This window comes from Lynx canadensis, chromosome C2 (assembly GCF_007474595.2).
Source record: "Lynx canadensis isolate LIC74 chromosome C2, mLynCan4.pri.v2, whole genome shotgun sequence".
Taxonomy (NCBI): Eukaryota; Metazoa; Chordata; class Mammalia; order Carnivora; family Felidae; genus Lynx; species Lynx canadensis.
In genome coordinates this window covers 25,924,259-25,942,881 of record NC_044311.2, presented here as the reverse complement: position 1 = coordinate 25,942,881, position 18,623 = coordinate 25,924,259, and the positions used below count along the sequence as shown (strand labels likewise).

Genomic DNA, 18,623 nt, shown 5'->3' with positions numbered 1-18,623 from the left:
CCCTGGTAATGAGGCACCAACAATAGGAACTAGGCTGTGAGCATTCAGCATCCTTCTCTGATACTAATACACACAAGGTGTATCAATACATCTTGTATTAGTATTATCATCCTCATTGTTAGACAAGGCTCAGAGATTTAGGGATGCATCTATGGTCATACGCAGCCAGTAGGTAGTAGGCCAGGAATGAAGCCAGATGTCGGACACTGGAGACTTCCGGAGATTTGGTTACCAGCACAACGCGGTGACCTCTCTCCCCGACTACCAGCCAGACAGAAGGAGCGGGGAAGCACAGAAAAAAATGGCAGGTGTCATCTCAGCCAGCTGGGGTTGGAGAAGCTTACTGACGGCCAGTTCCACGCTTTTCTAATCAAACCTTACAATCAGTCATCTTTGGGCCTCAGTCTCCTGGTTTGTAAACTCACATGAATAGACGATCCTAGTTGCTCCCTATCATGACCACAGAGAGGGTTCAATTAGTGTGTGAATGGGCTTCAGTCAAACATCAACCTTTTCTGTTGAATAGTTTAGTCTTCAAAGTGGGCAATGAGGGGCACCTGGGTAGCTCGGTCGGTTGTGTCTGACTCTTGCTTTCGGCTCAGGTCATGATCTCATGGTTTATGAGATCCAGCCCCAAGTCAGGCTCTGTGCTAACGGCCAGGAGCCTGCTTGGGATTTTCTCTCTCTCTGCCCCTCCCCAACTTGTTCTCTCTCTCTCTCTCTCTAAATAAATAAATAAACTTAACAAAAAAGTGTGGGCAATGAATCTACAACTCATTTTGAAATCCATCCAAAGAAAAAAACAAGATGGACAAAGGGATATGTGATAGAGTAAATATAGCAAAATGATAATGATTGCATAGTCTCTTTGGTGGGTGTATCTGTTTGCCAAGGCTGCCATAACAAAGTACCAGGGTGGCATAAACAACAGAAATTTATTTTTCACAGTTCTGGAAGCTAGAAGTCCAAGATCAAGGTGTTGGAAGGTTTGGTTCCTTTGGAAGCCTCTCTCATTGGCTTGCAGATGGCCACCTTCTTCTAGCTGTGTCCTCACATGGCCTTTCCCCTGTTTGAGCATCCCTTGGTGTCTCTGTGTGTCCAAGTTTCTTCTTCTTATAAGGACACCATTCAGACTGGATTATGACCTTATGACCTCACTTAACCTCAATTACCTCTTTTAAAGGCCCTGTCACCAAGTACGGTCACATTCTGACGTGCTGGGGTTAAGGCTTCGACATATGAATTTGGGTGTTGGGTACACAACTCAGTCCATAACTGTAGGCATACTGGGGTCTCCTGGAAAAATTTAAATAGGAAACAGAGAACAAGTAGATACCTCCACAAGGATTAGGATTGGGAGTGTGTCAAAGTTAGGGCACCAGCGTTGCCTGGAGAAGCCTGCAGCCATTCATTATGAGAACTTGAGCAGGGAACTGAATCCCCCTGAAGGACATGTTCTCTTCTGCCCCCTCCCCTGCCAATAGGGATGTGTCGAGGAGGAAGGTCTGTCTTAGGCAGATGAAAGAAAATCCTCTCATATTTGCTATTTTATATTAAGTCATATATCAAAGGTGACTCCTTTGTGCATAGATTCAAGGAGACAACCCATCCTCCTTTCTTCCCACAAGGGAATTTTTTGACCTTATCTAAAGGAAGGCATCTGTTTTTTTTTTAGTTCAAGTTCTAATTTGACAAAATGGCATGTGGTAAACAGAAAGGAAGAAGGAGACAATGTTATTAGGAGCCAAGGGAACATCAAGACACCTCCCCAAGACTGGCTGCGCCTTGGCTCTGAATTTAATTACAGTGTCCAGCATAAAGCAGCGAGCACTATTAAATCTTCTGCTACGGCTTGACAGGGAAGGCCAAGTTTGTAGAGTTATTCAGGAGATCTGGCAATAGGTCAGAGACAAAACCCCCTGGCTACATTGGCCCAAAGGGTTGGTTATTTCCAACACCCACTGACAATTGGGGCCGAGTGGAAAGACCCTGTGTTTCTAGCCACTGTGTCCACACCTTCATTTTTCCATGGTGACATTGTAGCTCTATTGACACTTGTGATTCAAAGCCACATAGCTCACTTAACCCTTCCCCTGGAGCACCCCCACCCCCATCCTTGCCCCCAATGCCTCCAATATTTGTTGTCCGAGAGTACTTGGCAGGTGGGAGGAGGGAAGCATGGTAACTGGGAGTCCCCTGGCTCCCACCCAGCACAAGCATTTCTACCTACTGGTCTCACTGAATCACTCAGATCCCTGGATTCCAGAAAGTGGGGGACCTTAGGCTGACCCCTTTGGACTCAACTGAGCTTCTCAATTAAACAAGTTGGAAAGATGAGCCCTAGACTTTCTGCAGCACTATAACTGTGTGACTCTACCATTCTGAGATCTCAACTCCCATTGCTTTAAACAGACTTTTAAAGACAGAAAAATCCCATCCCGTGTGCTCCAGATGAGAGGCTCTGTTTTGTGTGCATAGCTGGAATTTTAATGGTTTAGAATCGGTAATACATTCATGTGATTCAAAATTCCAAAAGTACAAATGAACATACATGAAAACTTTCCTACTTCTGTAGCAGTTCCAATTATTTATTATCACTCATTTAGTTTTCTGTGTATTCTTTCAGGAATATTCTATGCATATACAAGCAGATAAGTAAACAGAATAGATCCCCCCCTCTTTCTCAAAGGGTTACCTGAATATACAACTATACATAGGCTACTCCATCTTGGTTTCTTCACAGCATTTCTAAGAGCTTATTCTCTAGAACTACATAAAATGCATCTACATTCCTTTCTATGGCTGCAGAATATTCCTTCACTTGGAAGACATCTTACCTGAAGCAAAAAACAAAATCATTCTTTAAACTACCTTCACGTAGCCTGAAAAAAATCAACTATGAAAATACTCAGTAACAGGCACTGAACACTTACTATGTGCTAAGCACTAGCATCCAACATCCTTAATGGTTATTAATATTTTCTCCCTATGACAGATAAGTAAACTGAGGCTCACAGCAGTGCCCAGGTAAGGGACAGAGTCATGACTTGAACCTAGATCAGCTGTCTCCTTGTCTTAGTTGCTCGGCTCTCCTACAAATTCCAATTACTTGCGCAGCCTGAGACACCCCGGGCGATCTGCTTCACTCCTCATTAGAGATTTCACTTGTGTTATTTTATTTAAATGTTTATTTATTTGAAAGAGAGCACGTGCATGTGAGCAGGAAAGGGGAAGAATGAGAGGAGACACGGAATCTCAAGCAGGCTCCTCACGGTTAGTGCAGGGCCAGACCCAGGGCTCGATCTCAAGACTAGGAGATCATGACCTCAGCCGAAATCAAGAGCCAGACACCTAACTGACTGAGCCACTCAGGCGCCCCTCATTTGTGTTATTTTCGTGTCACAAAGAGACTATGGGTTCCTAGAGTTAGTCTTACGAATCTTCTTCAATATAGTAGTCCAGTACATAGTAGGAGGTGCCATAAATATCGGTCGTTATGTTGATGGGAAGCGTATCAAAAATTATATATCTCAGGGCACCTGAGTGGCTCAGTCAGTTAAGCATCTGACTTTGTCTCAGGTCATGATCTCGCAGCTCGTGGGTTCAAGCCCCATGTCGGGCTCTGTGCGGACAGCTCAGAGCCCAGAACCTGCTTCAGCTTCTGTGTCTCCCTGTCTCTCTGCCCCTCCCCTGCTTGCACTCTGTCTCTCTCTCAGTCGCTCTCAAAATAATAGTAAATTTTTTAAAAATTATATCTCAAGTAATTGTCACAATTAATTTAGAGATGGAGACAGATTTAAACATGCTAATAATAAGAGAATTTGAATCAATTCAAGTGGATTTTATTGCCCCATTTAGAAAAATAAAGTTGAACAAAATGCAAAGTGGTCGCAGATAGGTATTTGGTCAGAAAACTGAGCATCTTGTTCAAATCAGCCACCATTTGCTGGCATTCTATTTGAAAATTTCATACTTAATAATCTTCCTCTTACTGCCTGGGAGAGCCCACACCGGGCAGGCCTGGTGACTTGGCATCCACTGTCCATTTTGAAGGGGGGAAGATTGTCAAAGATTGTCACTCCACAGTCCCCTTCTCCTGACAGGGACGAATTGGATACAGGAAATGGCTTGTCTTACCAGCCATGCTCCACACAGGATTGCACAGTTTCCAGAGGGTAGACACTCTCAGGACTCCAGTGCCTTGCCAGGGTTCCCAGAAAGCTCACCTCCGTCTGCGGAGGGAGGGCGGCCTGTGGTGGACTGTGCCCATCGGCAGGCCTTTCAGCTGAGAACTCAGTGTGCTAAGGCACTGCCCTTAGGTGTGAGCCCGTGCTCCCCACGTCTAGCAAGCCCAGTGTCGCCCCTCAAGGCACAAGGGCACCCAAGTACATACTCGGCCAGCTTAGAGCTAGGAACTCCCATGCCTTCTCCTTGGATCCTCACAGTGGCCCCTCAAATTACCTTCCATTGCATCCCACTGTCCAGGTGAGGAAAACTGGCTCTGACATTCAAGGTCTCCTGGAGTGCAGACCTCTAATTCCAAAGTCCAGGCACCGAGCTGGCCCCTGCTCTGGCTTTAGATGGGAACTCGGAATTCTGAAACGGACCCTTCAGCATTATGAGCAAATCTCTCCAGGCTCAACAGGAGCAGAGGGGATCACAGCAGAAATGAGGCATCCCAGAAGGAGGCAAGCGGCCTGGAGTCCAGCCCTCTTAACACTATTTGGAATAACTGCTGCAGCCAGCAACTGAGCTTAACTATGTTCCAGGTGCAAGGCTCTGTACCTATTAGCTCATTCAGTCCTCACTGCCATCTAACGAGACAGGTACTCTTATCATCCCCATTTTACAGAGGTGGAAACTGAGGTGTTGAGCTATTAAACCGCAACCATTTGGCCAAGATCACTCAGCTAGTGAGTCATGAAGAGGTCACTCAAGGGCAGGGCTGTCTGAATATGAACCCTATGCCCTTCAGGCGCATACCTGTGGATTCTCAGGTGCCAGGGCTCAGAAGAGAAACACGTGCCAAGACCCCTTTATCGCGTAGGTGCTAATTACATAAGTTAGCAAGCAACTCGTTAGCCACAAAGTCAGAGAAGTCTACGGCTTTCAAATCTGGTCCATCCCTTCGTGTTACAGATGAGGAAACAGTCTCACAGAGAGCAAATAGGTTGGCCAATACTACACATGTGTCCTGGGAGTTAGCAGTAGGTCCAGAGAAATAACCCACGTTTCTTGAATTCTACCTCAGTGCCTTAGCCCTGTGCTACAATACCTCCCTAAGAATATCACTCAACAGGCCAACGTGATTGACTAGATGTGCCTGCGCCTCCTTCCAGCTGGACCCAAACAAGAGAACCTTAGCAGCAATCACTATGGTGGCCAGCTCTAAGCCTGTCAGGAAGGTACACTCTTTCAGGGCCTGCCAGAGAAGAAGGCGCAGGCCAGAGCAGGGGGCCCAGGTAACTGAAGGAAATTAAAAAAACAAAACAAAACCCATTTACCTCAGATACTTTGGGGAAAGCATTTCCAGGGCCCGAACTGTCCAGACAGCCATCTCAGGCTTCCACTCCTCGCTTTCCACGGGCAGGCATGGAGAGTGAAGGACAGTGCCACCCAGAACGACACCACTCCCTCGGGCCCTCATGTTCCTTGGACACAGAAGACATTCTTCTTTTCCGGGGTTAACTTTCCCTACCATGACCTTGCCAACACAGCTCTACTAAAGATGGGCCGGGAGGAGAAAAGGGCTGTTGTTCTTGCTTGGAGCACCCCTCCCCACCCCCCCATGCTGAACACGAATCTCAATGGTTCAGAGTTTGGTTTCCGAAGGACCATAGAGACTTTGGAAGGCTTCTGGGGGCTACTCTGTGGGGTTCACCCAAGTATAGATGATCTCAGAAGTGAAACCAGTTCATTTGGGGCACAAAGGGGCAGCCCAGTTTCAACTTTCAATGATAATGACCCACCCCTTCCTATAGGAGACAAGTTCAAACACTTGAACAAACCCCCAGTCACAGTAAAGTAAGAAAGCCCCAGGAGGACAGGTAGGTCTCTGCGGTTAGGGTGGCCATCGTCACTCCATCCCCCACCCACCTGGAACCCTGAGAAGCCGCATGCTAGGCCTGAGACCCCTGGAAGGTCCCTCCTGGAGCACGTGTCCCCAGAGAGAACTACAAGCTGCAGCAGGAAAGCTCGTGGGGGCTTTCTCCAGACTTCTCAGAAACACACCAAGAAGGCCAGGTGAGCAGCAGGGCAGCATGAGTGGGGAAAGGAGTGCAGAGGCCTGGGAGGGAAGGAGACTGTCCAACTCACATTCATGTTTCCTTCTTGGTGTTCCTCTCTTTTTTCAGCCCCCAGCTGGTTTACGGTGCAAAGCCCTCAGCAGCCACGAGGCCTCTCCGTCAGCTGTTGCCAGCTCCCAACACACGCCTCACGCTTGTGCTTATGTTGGTTGCTGTGGAGACCTAAGTGTGGGCTTGAATGGAGCTAAATGCTCCTGGGCTGGGAGATGGAATCGGGCCAGGTGTATTTTTAAAGCGATCTGGGAAAGCCGGTCATCACGAGAAGAGCCTTTTTTCCCTGGTCAACGTGTTCCTGCTTTAGGGACTCATTCACAAATGCTAAGTAATAGCTGAGCCCCTATTTTTGCCTTAGCTCACTGGATATTTTAAGCAAAAAGTTATGGTGTGGGTTGTATTTGCAACTTTTGCCTTTTATAATGCAAGTGCATCACAGGGGAAATCGTGCCCTTTGGCACGTGTACAGACACTGTGAGGTTCTGGAAATAACGACAGAAATAATGACACACTATACACCAGGCACTGTAGTTTAAGTACCGTATGTTCCTAATTAGCCCACTTAATCTTCACAACCCCTCTGTGAGTTAAACCCTACTTTTGGCCCCATTTTATGGATGGGGAAACTGAGGCACCAAAAGGGCAATTTGCTTGCCCAACATCACAAAGCTAAAGAAAACACAAGATTTGAAACCTGGTAGCAAGGCACCAGAGACCCTACCCCTAATCACTAGAATATTCTGCTTCCACAATGTTTTGAGAGTCAGAAAGTTCTGATTCGGAATTTTGCCCCTAGTACTGTGTGACCTCAGATAAGTGACTACCCCTTCCTGAATGTTAGTTTCCAGCTTGGTAAAACGGGGGTACTACTGGCTCATGAAAATGTTGTGAGATTAGAAGTTATATATGTAGGGATGCCTGGGTAGCTCAGTCGGTTAAGCGTCTGACTATGGCTCAGGTCACGATCTCACGGCTCGTGGCTTCGAGCCCCGTGTCGGACTCTGTGCTGACAGCTCAGAGCCTGGAGCCTGCTTCGGATTCTGTGTCTCCCTCTCTGCTCCTCCCCCACTCATGCTCTGTCTCTCTCTCAAAAAAATACACATTAAAAAAATAAAACAAAAAGAAGTTATATATGTAAAGAGGCTAGCAAAGAGAAAGCACTCAATGCAAGGTAGCTGAATTAGTATAGCTCTTTTAAAGTATCAATGGCAGACACAGCTGCTTCCCTGCCCATAGGCCACAGCACCCATCAGGCTCTGCGGGCTTCAAGCTCCTACCACAAACACTTGTAACTATGCCAGAGGGCTCCTCCAGTCAAGAAATATGCTAGGGGCAAGCATGTCCCCAGGGGTTGGTGGGTAACTATCCCAGTCTTCTGTCTCCCTGCCCTCCTGTTCTCCCAGAACTGCACCCCAGCAGCAATCTGCTTATGATCTCCCTCCGTGCTGCCTTCCCTTCCCTGTCTCATGTCCCCACTGCCCTACTGGGATTACCTCCTACATAAACTACTGACACACAAATCCTTGTGTTGGGATCTGCAGTTAGAAGGAACCCAAACGAAGACCAGTATATATGCTGGTGCCTTTGATTCTGATGCCACTTAACCCTCGTGGGACGCTTTACCCAGTGGAAAGGTAGCTATGGTAGACTGAATAAAGAGGTCCAGACTGGTCCCTAGAACCTGTAAATATTACTTTATGCGGCAAAAGGAACTTTGCAGATGTGATTCAACTAAGAAGTTCAGGATGGGGAGATCAACTCAGGGGACCTTAAATGCAATCACACGTGTCCTTTTAAGAGAGAGGCAGAAAACTTGACAGAGAAGAAGGTGGCAATATGACCACTTAGGATGCTATGTTACTACTGGTTTTGAAGATGAAGAAAGGGGCCAGGAAACAAAGATGGCAATGAACGTCGCTTAGAACTAGAAAAAGCAAGGAAACATTTTGCCAGAGAGTCTACGGAGGGAGCACAGCCTTGCCAACACTTTGATTTCCGCCAAGTGAAACTAATTTGGCATCCAACTTCCAGAACTACAAGGGAACAAATGTGTGTTGTTTTAAGGCACTACATTTGGGGTGATTTGTTCCAGTGGCCAAAGGAGACTAATACAGTGGCTCCGAGGCAAACTTGAGCAGTGGCTCTCAAAGTGTGGTCCCTGGACCAGAGCATCAGCAGCACCTGGGATCTTATTATAAATGCAAACTCTTGGGCCCCACCCCGGATCTACTGAAATTCCAGAGATGGGGCCCAGCTGGCTGTGTTTTCACAAGTCCTCCAGATGATACGGACGCTGGTTACAGTTCGGTGGTTAACTCAAGTCAGCCATTAGGGCACCCAGTGAGCTTTAAACACTATCAATGCCTGGGCACATGCCCCAGAGAGTGATTTATTTGGTTCGTTCAGTCTGGCCACTGGGCTTCTATAAAACATCCCAAGTGATTCTTATGTCTAGCCCGGGCTGAGAACCAGCGCTACAGTTTGAGAATCGCTAATCTGCAACATTCACTTTCAAATTGAACTCTGCAGAGCTTGGGAATTCAGGAAAAATGCCCCGAGAGTTCTAAAGGTGGAGGAGGAAGCAGGGACATCTGGGTGGCTCAGTCGGTTGGGCGTCCGACTTCGGCTCAGGTCATGATCTCACTGCTTCTGAGTTCAAGCCCAGCGTCGGGCTCTGTGCTGCCAGCTCAGAGCCTGGAGCCTGCTTCAGATTCTGTCTCCATCTCTCTGCCCTTCCCCTGCTTGTGTTCTGTCTCTGTCTCTCTCACAAATATGAAAAATAAAACTTAAAAAAAATTTAAAGGCAGAGGAGGAGGCAGGGACATCTGGGTGGCTCAGTCGGTTAAGCACCTGACTTCGGCTCAGGTCATGATCTCGGGGTTCATAAGTTCGAGCCCTGTGTCAGGCTCTGTGTTGACAGCTCAGAGCCTGGAGCCTGCCTTGGGTTCTGTGTCTCCCTCTCTTTCTGCCCCACTCCTGCTCACACTCTGTCTCTCTCAAAAATAAACATTAAAAAACTTTTTTTTTTAAATACACAAATAAAGGAGGAGGAGGAGGAGGAGGAGGAGGAGGAGGCAGAGTCCAAGCCAGCATGACTGCTGGACCCAGAGGTCAAAAAGTCACGTGCCCAGATGGGGCTAGCTAGGTAAATGCAAGAAGTGGACCAGGCTTAAGACAAGAGGGTGCACTGGGGGTCTGGGGAGCTGGCACTGAGCAGCCACCAGCCACTGCATTCCAAACAGTCCTTGTCATATCAGAATATGTCTTGTGGGTCCGCACTGCCAGGCTGTCCCATTTGTCAAGAATTTTGTTGTTGTTTTTAAGAGACATCAGAAGCACCTTTTTAAAATGTTAAATCACTCTATGTTAAACGTTAGCAATGAAGGCCATGAAATACTTCTCTATTTTAAAGGACTACAACGTGAAGTCTGAACATGCTACACAGGAAGACTGGATTCCATCCTTGGGCAGCTGGTGTGGGCCTCCATCCCTGCGCAGGTGTCTTTCATTCACGTCTTGGGACCAGCGGGCCAGCCTGGCCAAGTGCGTTTCAGGGTGATGCCTGAACTCCATATGGGTGGAATGTGCTTCTCTGCTCACTGCTGCATCCAGTTCCAGGTACACGGCTGGCACTTATTAAGTGTTTGTTGAGTGAATACTTACAGTAATTCTGGGAGACAGAATTTTATACCTATCTTACAGAGGAGGAATTTGAAGCTCACTGCAGTGAAGTGGCCTTCCCCCAACACACGCTAATAACCAACTAGCTCAGGATTCAAACGACTGTGCAGGGCAAATACAAACAGAGCTGTGAAAATGCTTTGCAAAATGAGAGGTTTGGGGATAACTGGTACCAATTATAAGAGCAGTACGAGTCAGTACTCAAAATGTGAACCACATTTCAAGATGATGGGACGCCAGCTTATTTGGTCCCACAGGAGCCAGAGGGGCTTTCTATTAATTCTGGGGCTGTGCTGCTGTTGTGTGGCTGTGGCAGTGGCGGTTGTGGATCTGGGAGAAGCAGGCGTGAGCGAGGTGGATGGTGATGTGGGGGCATGCCTCTGGATATCGGAAGGGAAAGCCTCCCATCTCATACCCAGCTCTCTCTGTACATGAGCTGCAGCTGAGTCCACTGCTTTATTCAGAGGCTTGGGGTGAGGTGAAGGGGGAGGTTGGGACCCATGGGGAGCCCTCTAATTTAAGAACCCTCTCTGATTGCATTATCCAGAGGAAATATGAAAAGCTAAATCAGAGGAGATGGTTAGGAAGTGCATTATGGAACATTAAACAATAGCTGATCACCATCAGACACAAATAAATGGCCCATAATCTACTGCCAAGAACATGAATGGTTCCCAAGTGGTGACCTGGCTGGCTTCCAGGCAGGGCAGGGCAGAGCTGGACAGCAGGTCTTTTAGGCCACAAAAACCCTGCTCGGGGTCACACCCCAGTAGCCAACAGAAGATTCTGGTGCCCAGACAGTATTCACTTTTTTCCACATGATCACATTCTACGGGGCTGAATTGGGGTCTTCTCACCATCTGGTGTGGGAGTCCCGCCTACCTGGGAAATCCTGTATTGGGAGAGGCATAGGATAGGTGGGCTCACAGTACCTGAAGAGAATGTCCGTGAAGTAGTATTCCCCTCATTCCAGAAGGTTTCATCCCTCAAAATACCCTGGTTGAGGCTCATCTTACTAGATCATCCTTTAGTTTAAATCCCCATGAAAATGCAAATACCTTTTTATCAACAATAGCCAAACTATGGAGAGAGCCCAAGTGTCCATCGACTGATGCATGGATAAAGAAGATGTGGTATATATACAATGGAATAGTACTCAGCCATCAAAAAGAATGAATCTTGTCATTTGCAAGAATGTGGATGGAGCTAGAGTGTATTGTGTAAGCAAAATAAATCAGAGAATGACAAATATATAATTTCACTCATATGTGGAATTTTAAGAAGCAAAACAGATGAATATATGGAAGGGGGAAAAAAGAGAGAGGGAAACAAACCACAAGAGACTCTTAAAGATAGAGAACAAACTGAGGGTTGATGGAGGGAGGTAGAGGGGCCGTGGGCTAGATGGGTGGTGGCTATTAAGGAGGGTACTTGTTAAATTTTTGTTTTGTTTTTTACATTTATTTATTTTTGAGAAACAGAGTGAGTGAGACAAAGCGTGAGTGGAGGAGGGGCAGAGAGAGAAGAAGACACAGAATCCGAAGCAGGCTCCAGGCTCCGAGTAAGCGGTCAGCACAGAGCCTGAGGCGGAGCTCGAACCCACGAACCGTGAGATCATGACCTGAGCTGAAGTCAGACGCTCAACTGACTGAGCCACCCAGGTGCCCCAAGGAGGGTACTTGTTGTGATGAGCACTGGGGTGATGAATCACTGAATTCTACTCCTGAAACCAATACTGCGCTGTATGTTAACTAAGTAGAATTTAAAAACAAACAAACAAACAAACAAAATGCAAATACCTTCAAAGGAGAGAGTAAGGTAGGTAGGCCCTACACACTTTACTATAAAATAATCTTTAATCTTTTGCTAAGACCTTTAGGCATTGATATGCTGAGGAGAAAGTAGGAGGGAATGGAGAATAAAGAATCTAGAGGAGAGTTTCTGGAGGGTAGGAGGGTAGTCTGCAGGGCTTTAAAAGCTACTATCACTATTTGTCCATGGACATCGATCTAAGTTAGTAAAATCCCTGGACTTAAAGTCAGAGGATGGGATTCCCGTCTCCAGCTCTCTTATTTTATACCAGCTGTGTGATCTTGAGGAAGTCACTTAACCTCTCTGCACCTTCACCTCCTCGGCTGAAAACTGGGAGTCTCGCCACACCCATCCCAGAGGTGCTATGAGAATTACATAAATCGAAGTGCGTGCAAGGTCTGCCCTTCTATAAATATTGTCCTTGGGTCTGTGCCACCACATTCTAGAAATTGTACAACCACTGAGCTATATCTGTGAATGGATATTGGAGCTGAGTCAATCCACAGACCCATAGCGAGCCCAGCCAGGGCCTGCCAAACCCAGGCTAGATCAGCTGACCTTGGTTGGCCCACAAACACGTGAACTTCAGTGATAGATGACTGTTATGTAAGCCACTGAGTGTTAGGATGCTTTATTACTCAGCGATAGTTAACACAATATCCCAAAATTACGGCTCCTGACACTTAAAATTTCAAGGCCATGTTCAAGAGAAATCATTCTAAAACATACCTGACACTTATCTGCCTTTTTAAGCAAAATTAAGTGTACACAATTCAGTCTTCACTGGGCCATTCATGCTCATAATAGTGAGAAACAGTTAATGTGTCATAAGTCAATGGTGCCCTCAGGGGTTACCTACAGAACAGGGGCTCTAGAAATAATTCTGGTCTGCTATTCTTTTTGATCTCAGAACTATTCCCTGCTGATTGGCCATTTTTCTTGTAATCACTTTGGTCAGCTTTTTTTGTTGTTGTCATGGTGTCCATCGTAAGCATGAACTCACCCTCCCCAACCTAATGTGCCACACCACCCTTCCAGAAGCCTACTATCTAAGCCTGCTCGAACGGTATCCAAAGCGACAATTAATAGACTTGGAGGAAGAGTCAGAACTAGTTTTCTGTGTATCAAATGCATGTGCTTTAACACTGGGCGTTCTGTCAACAATTCTGGCCTCTTTGAGGCTTTTTGCGCCCTTCTGTGGTTCTCCTCTGGGACCCGGCAGTGGAGTTTGCTAGGGAGTAAGCCTCTCTCTGGTCTAGATAGTTGGTGCTGTGTCTGGAGTTGTGGGAATACAGTCCTTCCTGGAGGCAGTGAAGGGCTGGCTCAGCTTTGAAGGAAAGTACTGCCCAACAGGCCTGTAAGAGCTCTTTCTCCGTCACACCCTTGCTGGGCCATTTAGCACATGCTGCCTGTGTTTCAACAGTGGATGTTCACAAATTCCCCCAGAGCAGAGGCAGCATCCGACTTGTCTCTGTGTCCTCTGTACCACTTAGCCCAGTGCTAGTCACATAGTAGGTGCTCACTAAGGTATGGTGGGTGGCCCTTGTGTCTACGAGCATAGGGCTTGTCTTCCTCAGAAGAGTAAGAATCTATAAGATTCTGAATATAGAATATTTTACACCAAATTATTGGAAAATATTTTCAAAGGATTAAAGTGATCCTGTGTCAAAGAACAGTTCTCATTTCAGGGCAGAAGTTTATTTCTGAACTGTGTTATGAAGAAGCCATGGTGACTAAATGTGGGAACAAGGCCAAGAGACTCTACAGGTGAAAGCAGATATTTTTTGCTCTATTGAACTGTTACCTTAGTGATTCTCCCTAGGTGCACTCCCATTGTTTGTTTGTTTGTTTGTTTGTTTTTTAAGTAGGCTTCACGCCCAACATGGAGTATAACCCGGGGCTTGAACTTGCAACCCTGAGATCAAGAGTCTGATGCTCAACTCACTGAGCCACCCAGGTGGCCCCTTCCATTGTTTTACCAAATGTCTAAGGACCACATTCACAACCAGAAGATCTGGATTTAGAAATTCATCAGGCAGGGGTGCCTGGGTGGCTCAGTCAGTTGAGCGTCTGACTTCAGCTCAGGTCATGACTCAAATCTCTCACGGATTTGAGCACCGTGTCGGGCTCTGTGCTTACAGCTCAGAGCCTGGAGCCTGCTTCAGATTCTGTGCCCCTCTCTCTGCCCCTCCCCCACTCATTCTCTCTCTCAAAAATAAGCATCAAAAAAAATTAGAAATTCATCAGGAAGTGCCAGTGGATGTATGAGCTAGCTATTCCACGTTCCCACCCCTCCCTCTCACTCTGTGCCCCAGAAGCTAATTGCCATAGATTGTATCCAGAGGCTCCCCCTGCCCCCTAGCTTCGGGCTGGGTTTGGCCAATGGAAGGCACTGCCAAGAGGAGCTGGGGCACCTGGGTGGCTCAGGCAGTTAAGCATCTGACTGCAGTTCAGGTCATGATTTCACAGTTCATAGGTTCAAGCCCTGCGTCAGGCTCTGTGCTGACAGCGCAGAGCCTGGAGCCTGCTTCAGATTCTGTGTCTCCTTCTCTCTCTCTGCCCCTCCACTCACACACACACACACACACACACACACACACACTCACTCTCTCTCTCTCTCTCTCTCTCCTTCAAAAATAAATAAAATAAAATAACAAAAAAAAAGAGGTAGCTAGATTGGAGTAGAGAGAGGTTGGGGTACTTCTTCTCTATTTTCTCCCTGCTTTGGGTCCTTCTGTGGTCATAGCTCCTGTTCAATGGCCCCTCCTCCAAGGTTCCAAATCTTCTTAGGATCAATTTCCCCATTTCTTCCTCTTGCCTTTCCTTTTTCTTTTCTTTTTAATATTTATTGATTTTGGGGAGAGCGCAAGCAGGGGGGTGGGAAGGGGGCAGAGAGAAGGGGACAGATGATCCGAAGTGGGCTCTGCATTGACAGGCTGAGAGCAGACAGCCCTATGTGGGGCTTGAACTCACAAACCATGAGATCATGACCTGAGCTGAAGTTGGACACTCAACTGACTGAGCCACCCAGGTGCCCCTCTTCCTCTTGCCTTTTTAAGCAAAAGCGTGGTAAAGACTTCCCGAGTTACTAATTCTTCAACTTTCCCTGTTGGCTCCCTTAACCCCACTCACACCTCTGAAAGTGGTCCCTTCGTTCAAATCTTCATCTGAACCATCTGAAGTGCTTCTTCTTCCTGTTGTTACCTTGACTGCTACAATCTATACAATGTCCTACCTAAAAGATGTCTACACTGCACCAGCAGTGTCTCTAGGGCAAGGAGTTAAAAAACAAAAAAAATCAGAGGTTCTTTTCTCTCTAGTTTTCAGAACCTAGTAGCCATCTGAGTCTATCTAAATTAAATGATATCAAATGAAGGCAAGCCCCAATCTACAGATGAGAAAAATTATTATTCCTCCATTCACTCACTCATTCATCAAATATTTATTGTGCACCTACCATGTGCCAAGGCCTGCTCTGACCCTGGGGAACCAATGATAACATACAAGACAGTCTCTGCCCACATGATGCTTACAGTCGAATGCCAACTGTCTCCCAGAAGTCAGAGCCCATCAGAGGCAGAGCTAGAACCAGAAGCCAGAGTTTCCTTAAGGACTCTATTACCTAAATAAGGTTTAGAACCCACTGGATCAGACCGAATGAACTATCCAGCTTCCCTCCCTTAAATAGAAGGATCATGACCCACCAGCTCCCAGAAGTGTGGCGCTCCCAACTGGAATTTGTGGGGGCATATTGTCATACAGGCGTGGTGACACAACCACCCACCTTTCCTACCCTCCCTACTCTTCACCTCCCAACAAGTTCCCCTGTCCTCTCCTTCAGCTTCTCCCATTTTCATAATTTACCCTGTGCCCTTCTCCGAGCCCTTCCCTCAGGGCCCACAGATGCGGGCAGGCCTGACAGCACAACACGTTGCTGAACTGATTTTATGAACAGAGAGGGGCTGGGGTCTGGATTCTGAGACATGTCCTCTCTGAGAGCCTGTGTTTTCAGCAAAGGCAGTGAGAATGAAATGTCTGCCTGCGTGAAAGTATTTGTGAGATTCAAGTTGGAGGGCATGACTGAAACCGCCTCTGCTGGGGGAGAGGGGGGAAGCCAGAGGCGGCTGAGGTGAATTGAGGGGGGCTATAACGGGACAGGCAGCAAACCCGGGGGGTCTGCCTGGCTCCCTCAAGCCCTCCGGAAACATTTGAGTTTCCTCAGAAAGGTTTAAATAGGCCATGTCAGTAACACAATACTTCCCCTGCTCTGGGTCAGACAGGACGAGGGCAATCTGGTGCCTGCTGCCCTCAGAGAAGTTTGGCAGGTCAGCTTAAAAAGCCCTCTTCCCCAAATCACCCAGCCCTATCTCTGACACAGTCCACTCTAGGCCAGGCCAGGGGCACTCTGGAACCCTCCACATCCCCTCAGAAATCTCCCATCTCCCACGACCTCCAGCTGCCCTATTTGGGCAGAAGTCTCACCAAGGGAAGAAGGAACAACAGGAAAGCAGCCAGGGCTGGAAAAATGGGAGACCTAGGACTGAGGCTGCAAGGGTCCCTGCCCACGGGCGAATCACTGGATTCCCCTTTTCCCTGCTGGGACAGGAAGGGAAGAGCTCAGCGGAGGCGTATTTGCTCCACGACATCCCCCTTGAGTCAAGCCCCCTTCAGAAGGGGTTGGGGATGTGTTCACAGAAATGTCTGGGGCTCACTTCTCCCTTCCATGCTCTCCTCTGTGTCTCTTTTAAGCTCCCCACGATTCCCAAAGTGAAATCACGCAGCAAGTGGGGAGAAGTGGGAGAGGCAGAAACCATTTTTAAAAGGGTCTCTGGCTTTGAGCAGCTGGGTGGGGGCCACTTGGAACAAGTACGGAGCGAGCTTCTGAGACAGCTCGGGTGACAGGAAGCTGCTGGGGTGGCTGTCTCCCTCCAGCCTCCTTCCACCGAGAGCAGAAGGGGGAAAATATCAGGACACGCTGCAAAATAATCTTCCACCCCCTCCCCCTGCCCCCAACGGATGGAAGAGAGGAAAGTGTGGTCATCATTTACCTGCTGAAATTGGGAGGACGCTGTTGATGAAAGTAGGCTGAGACACGATAAAGCGGAAGAAAAGCTGCAGATAGATTCCCAAAGTCACTGGATTCAGGACAACCATGCTGGCTGGGGTCTGGCAAGTGTCAAGTTCTCTAGGCAAGGCTGCTCGGGAAGCCTTGCTTATCTCTGCCTTTGTCTTCCTCACTGCTGTTTGCGCCTCTCTCTCCCCCCTCCCCCTCCCCCTCTCCCTCTCTCTCCTGTCTCCCTCTCCTTTCCCCATGCCTTTACCAAGAAAGAATGCCAACCATTTCCCATTAAACCTTCTCCGTACTACACAGGGTTATATTTATCTCCCACACTGAATCAAATGCCCACATTAAAATACTATGTCAGAACTTCTGTTTTGGAGACTGAGGTGAGTGGCTACTGAAGAGGCGGTGAAAAGGCAGTTGAGTTTCAAACGTTCACTAGAAGCAGTCCTCAAAGGCAGTCAGATCCCCAATTATCCCCCAGCAGCTGCCTGCTCGGAACGGAGGTGTCCAACCGCACCACAGAATCACTGAATTTCCACAGACACAAATCCCTCTGCTGTCAGCCTGTGACACTTTTACCCGCTCGGTGACAAATGCAAAGTTGACCTTGGATATATTTTTCTTTAATCGTCCAATAAAACGGGGGAGGTGGATTTTCTCAAACAGCTTTCTCCAGGAGAAAGTGTTTGTTCTCCCTGCAGAAGCAGCACCCTTCTATCTCATCCACAGCAAAATAAGTGAAAAGACAGAAAGTGAATGATTATCAAATTACACTTGGAGAAAGAGCATCAATGACTTGATCTTTGGCTGGGCAAAATCCAAGTAAAAAGTGCTGCGTCCTTAAATGAATACCTCTTATGAGTTTATGAAGCCTGTTACAGAGATCCTTAGATTATTAAAATAATGATCTACAGAGTTGCCCAGTTGGCTTTAATGCACGTAATGTACTCCCGGGGCCTCGTGGGAGTTTGTTTGGGAGTGGTTTGGGAGTTCCTGGCCTCTGGGGTGGGCGTCCTTGGGGAAGAGCACCTTTCCTCATCTCTGGGGGAGGCAGAGCCTAAGGCAAGGCTCCCTGGCTTTCGCACCAGTCTCGTCCGCCTCCCAGCTCTGCTGTGACAGCAGCCAAGTGTTTGCCTTCTCTGAGCCTCAGTTTTCTCATCATAAAATGGAGGTGGTGTTCCCTTTAAAGGTACGCCGGAAAGGTTAAATGAGGTAACATGGATGGATCACAGATGAGGTAAAATCTGTGTATGCAGACAGCAAAAATGAAATGCAGGGAGCTGTGGTGGACTGGGGGCGATGATGGCCACTGAAAATCCGTCCCGTCCCTGTGCGCGTGAGCCACTCTCCCCGGCAAGAGCTGGAGTCTGTTTCCTCCCCCATTCAACTGGGCTGGGCTTGTCATTGGCTTTGACTAGTACAGTGTGGCAGAAGTGACACTGTACCACTTCCAGGCTGAGGCCCTAACGGGCCCGGCAGCTCTGCCTTTGCCTTCCAGAAGCTGCCCCATAAAGCTGCCACATAGGAGAGTCTGAATCATCGGATAGCAGCAGGGAGGGGGAAGCAGCCAGCCCCTGTCTGGCCATCTCAGATGAGGCAACAGCCACGTGAGGGAAGCCAGACCACGTGGGTCACCAGATGACGATGGCAGTCACAGGTGAAGAACAGCCCAAATGAACCCAGCCCAGAATATGGATTCATGAGCATATAAAATGGCTGTTGTTTTAGAATGATTTATTGTACGGTCATAGGTAACTGATAAGGGG

General features: G+C 47.7%; 1 protein-coding gene across 2 annotated transcripts in view; it reads right to left on the bottom strand.

Annotated features, from left to right (window-relative positions):
* The window catches only part of COLQ (collagen like tail subunit of asymmetric acetylcholinesterase), a 76,821-nt gene extending 59,784 nt beyond the window's left edge, over window positions 1-17,037 (bottom strand). The window contains exon 1 of one of the 2 annotated variants that reach the window (XM_030329011.1): window positions 16,841-17,037. In XM_030329011.1, the coding sequence (XP_030184871.1) occupies window positions 16,841-16,946 (106 nt within the window). In that variant the 5' untranslated portion in view covers window positions 16,947-17,037. Of the gene's footprint in view, window positions 1-6,315; window positions 7,235-16,840 lie in introns of those variants that run through there. The other variant, XM_030329010.1, reaches the window with a different exon arrangement.
* Window positions 17,038-18,623: the final 1,586 nt, after the last annotated feature.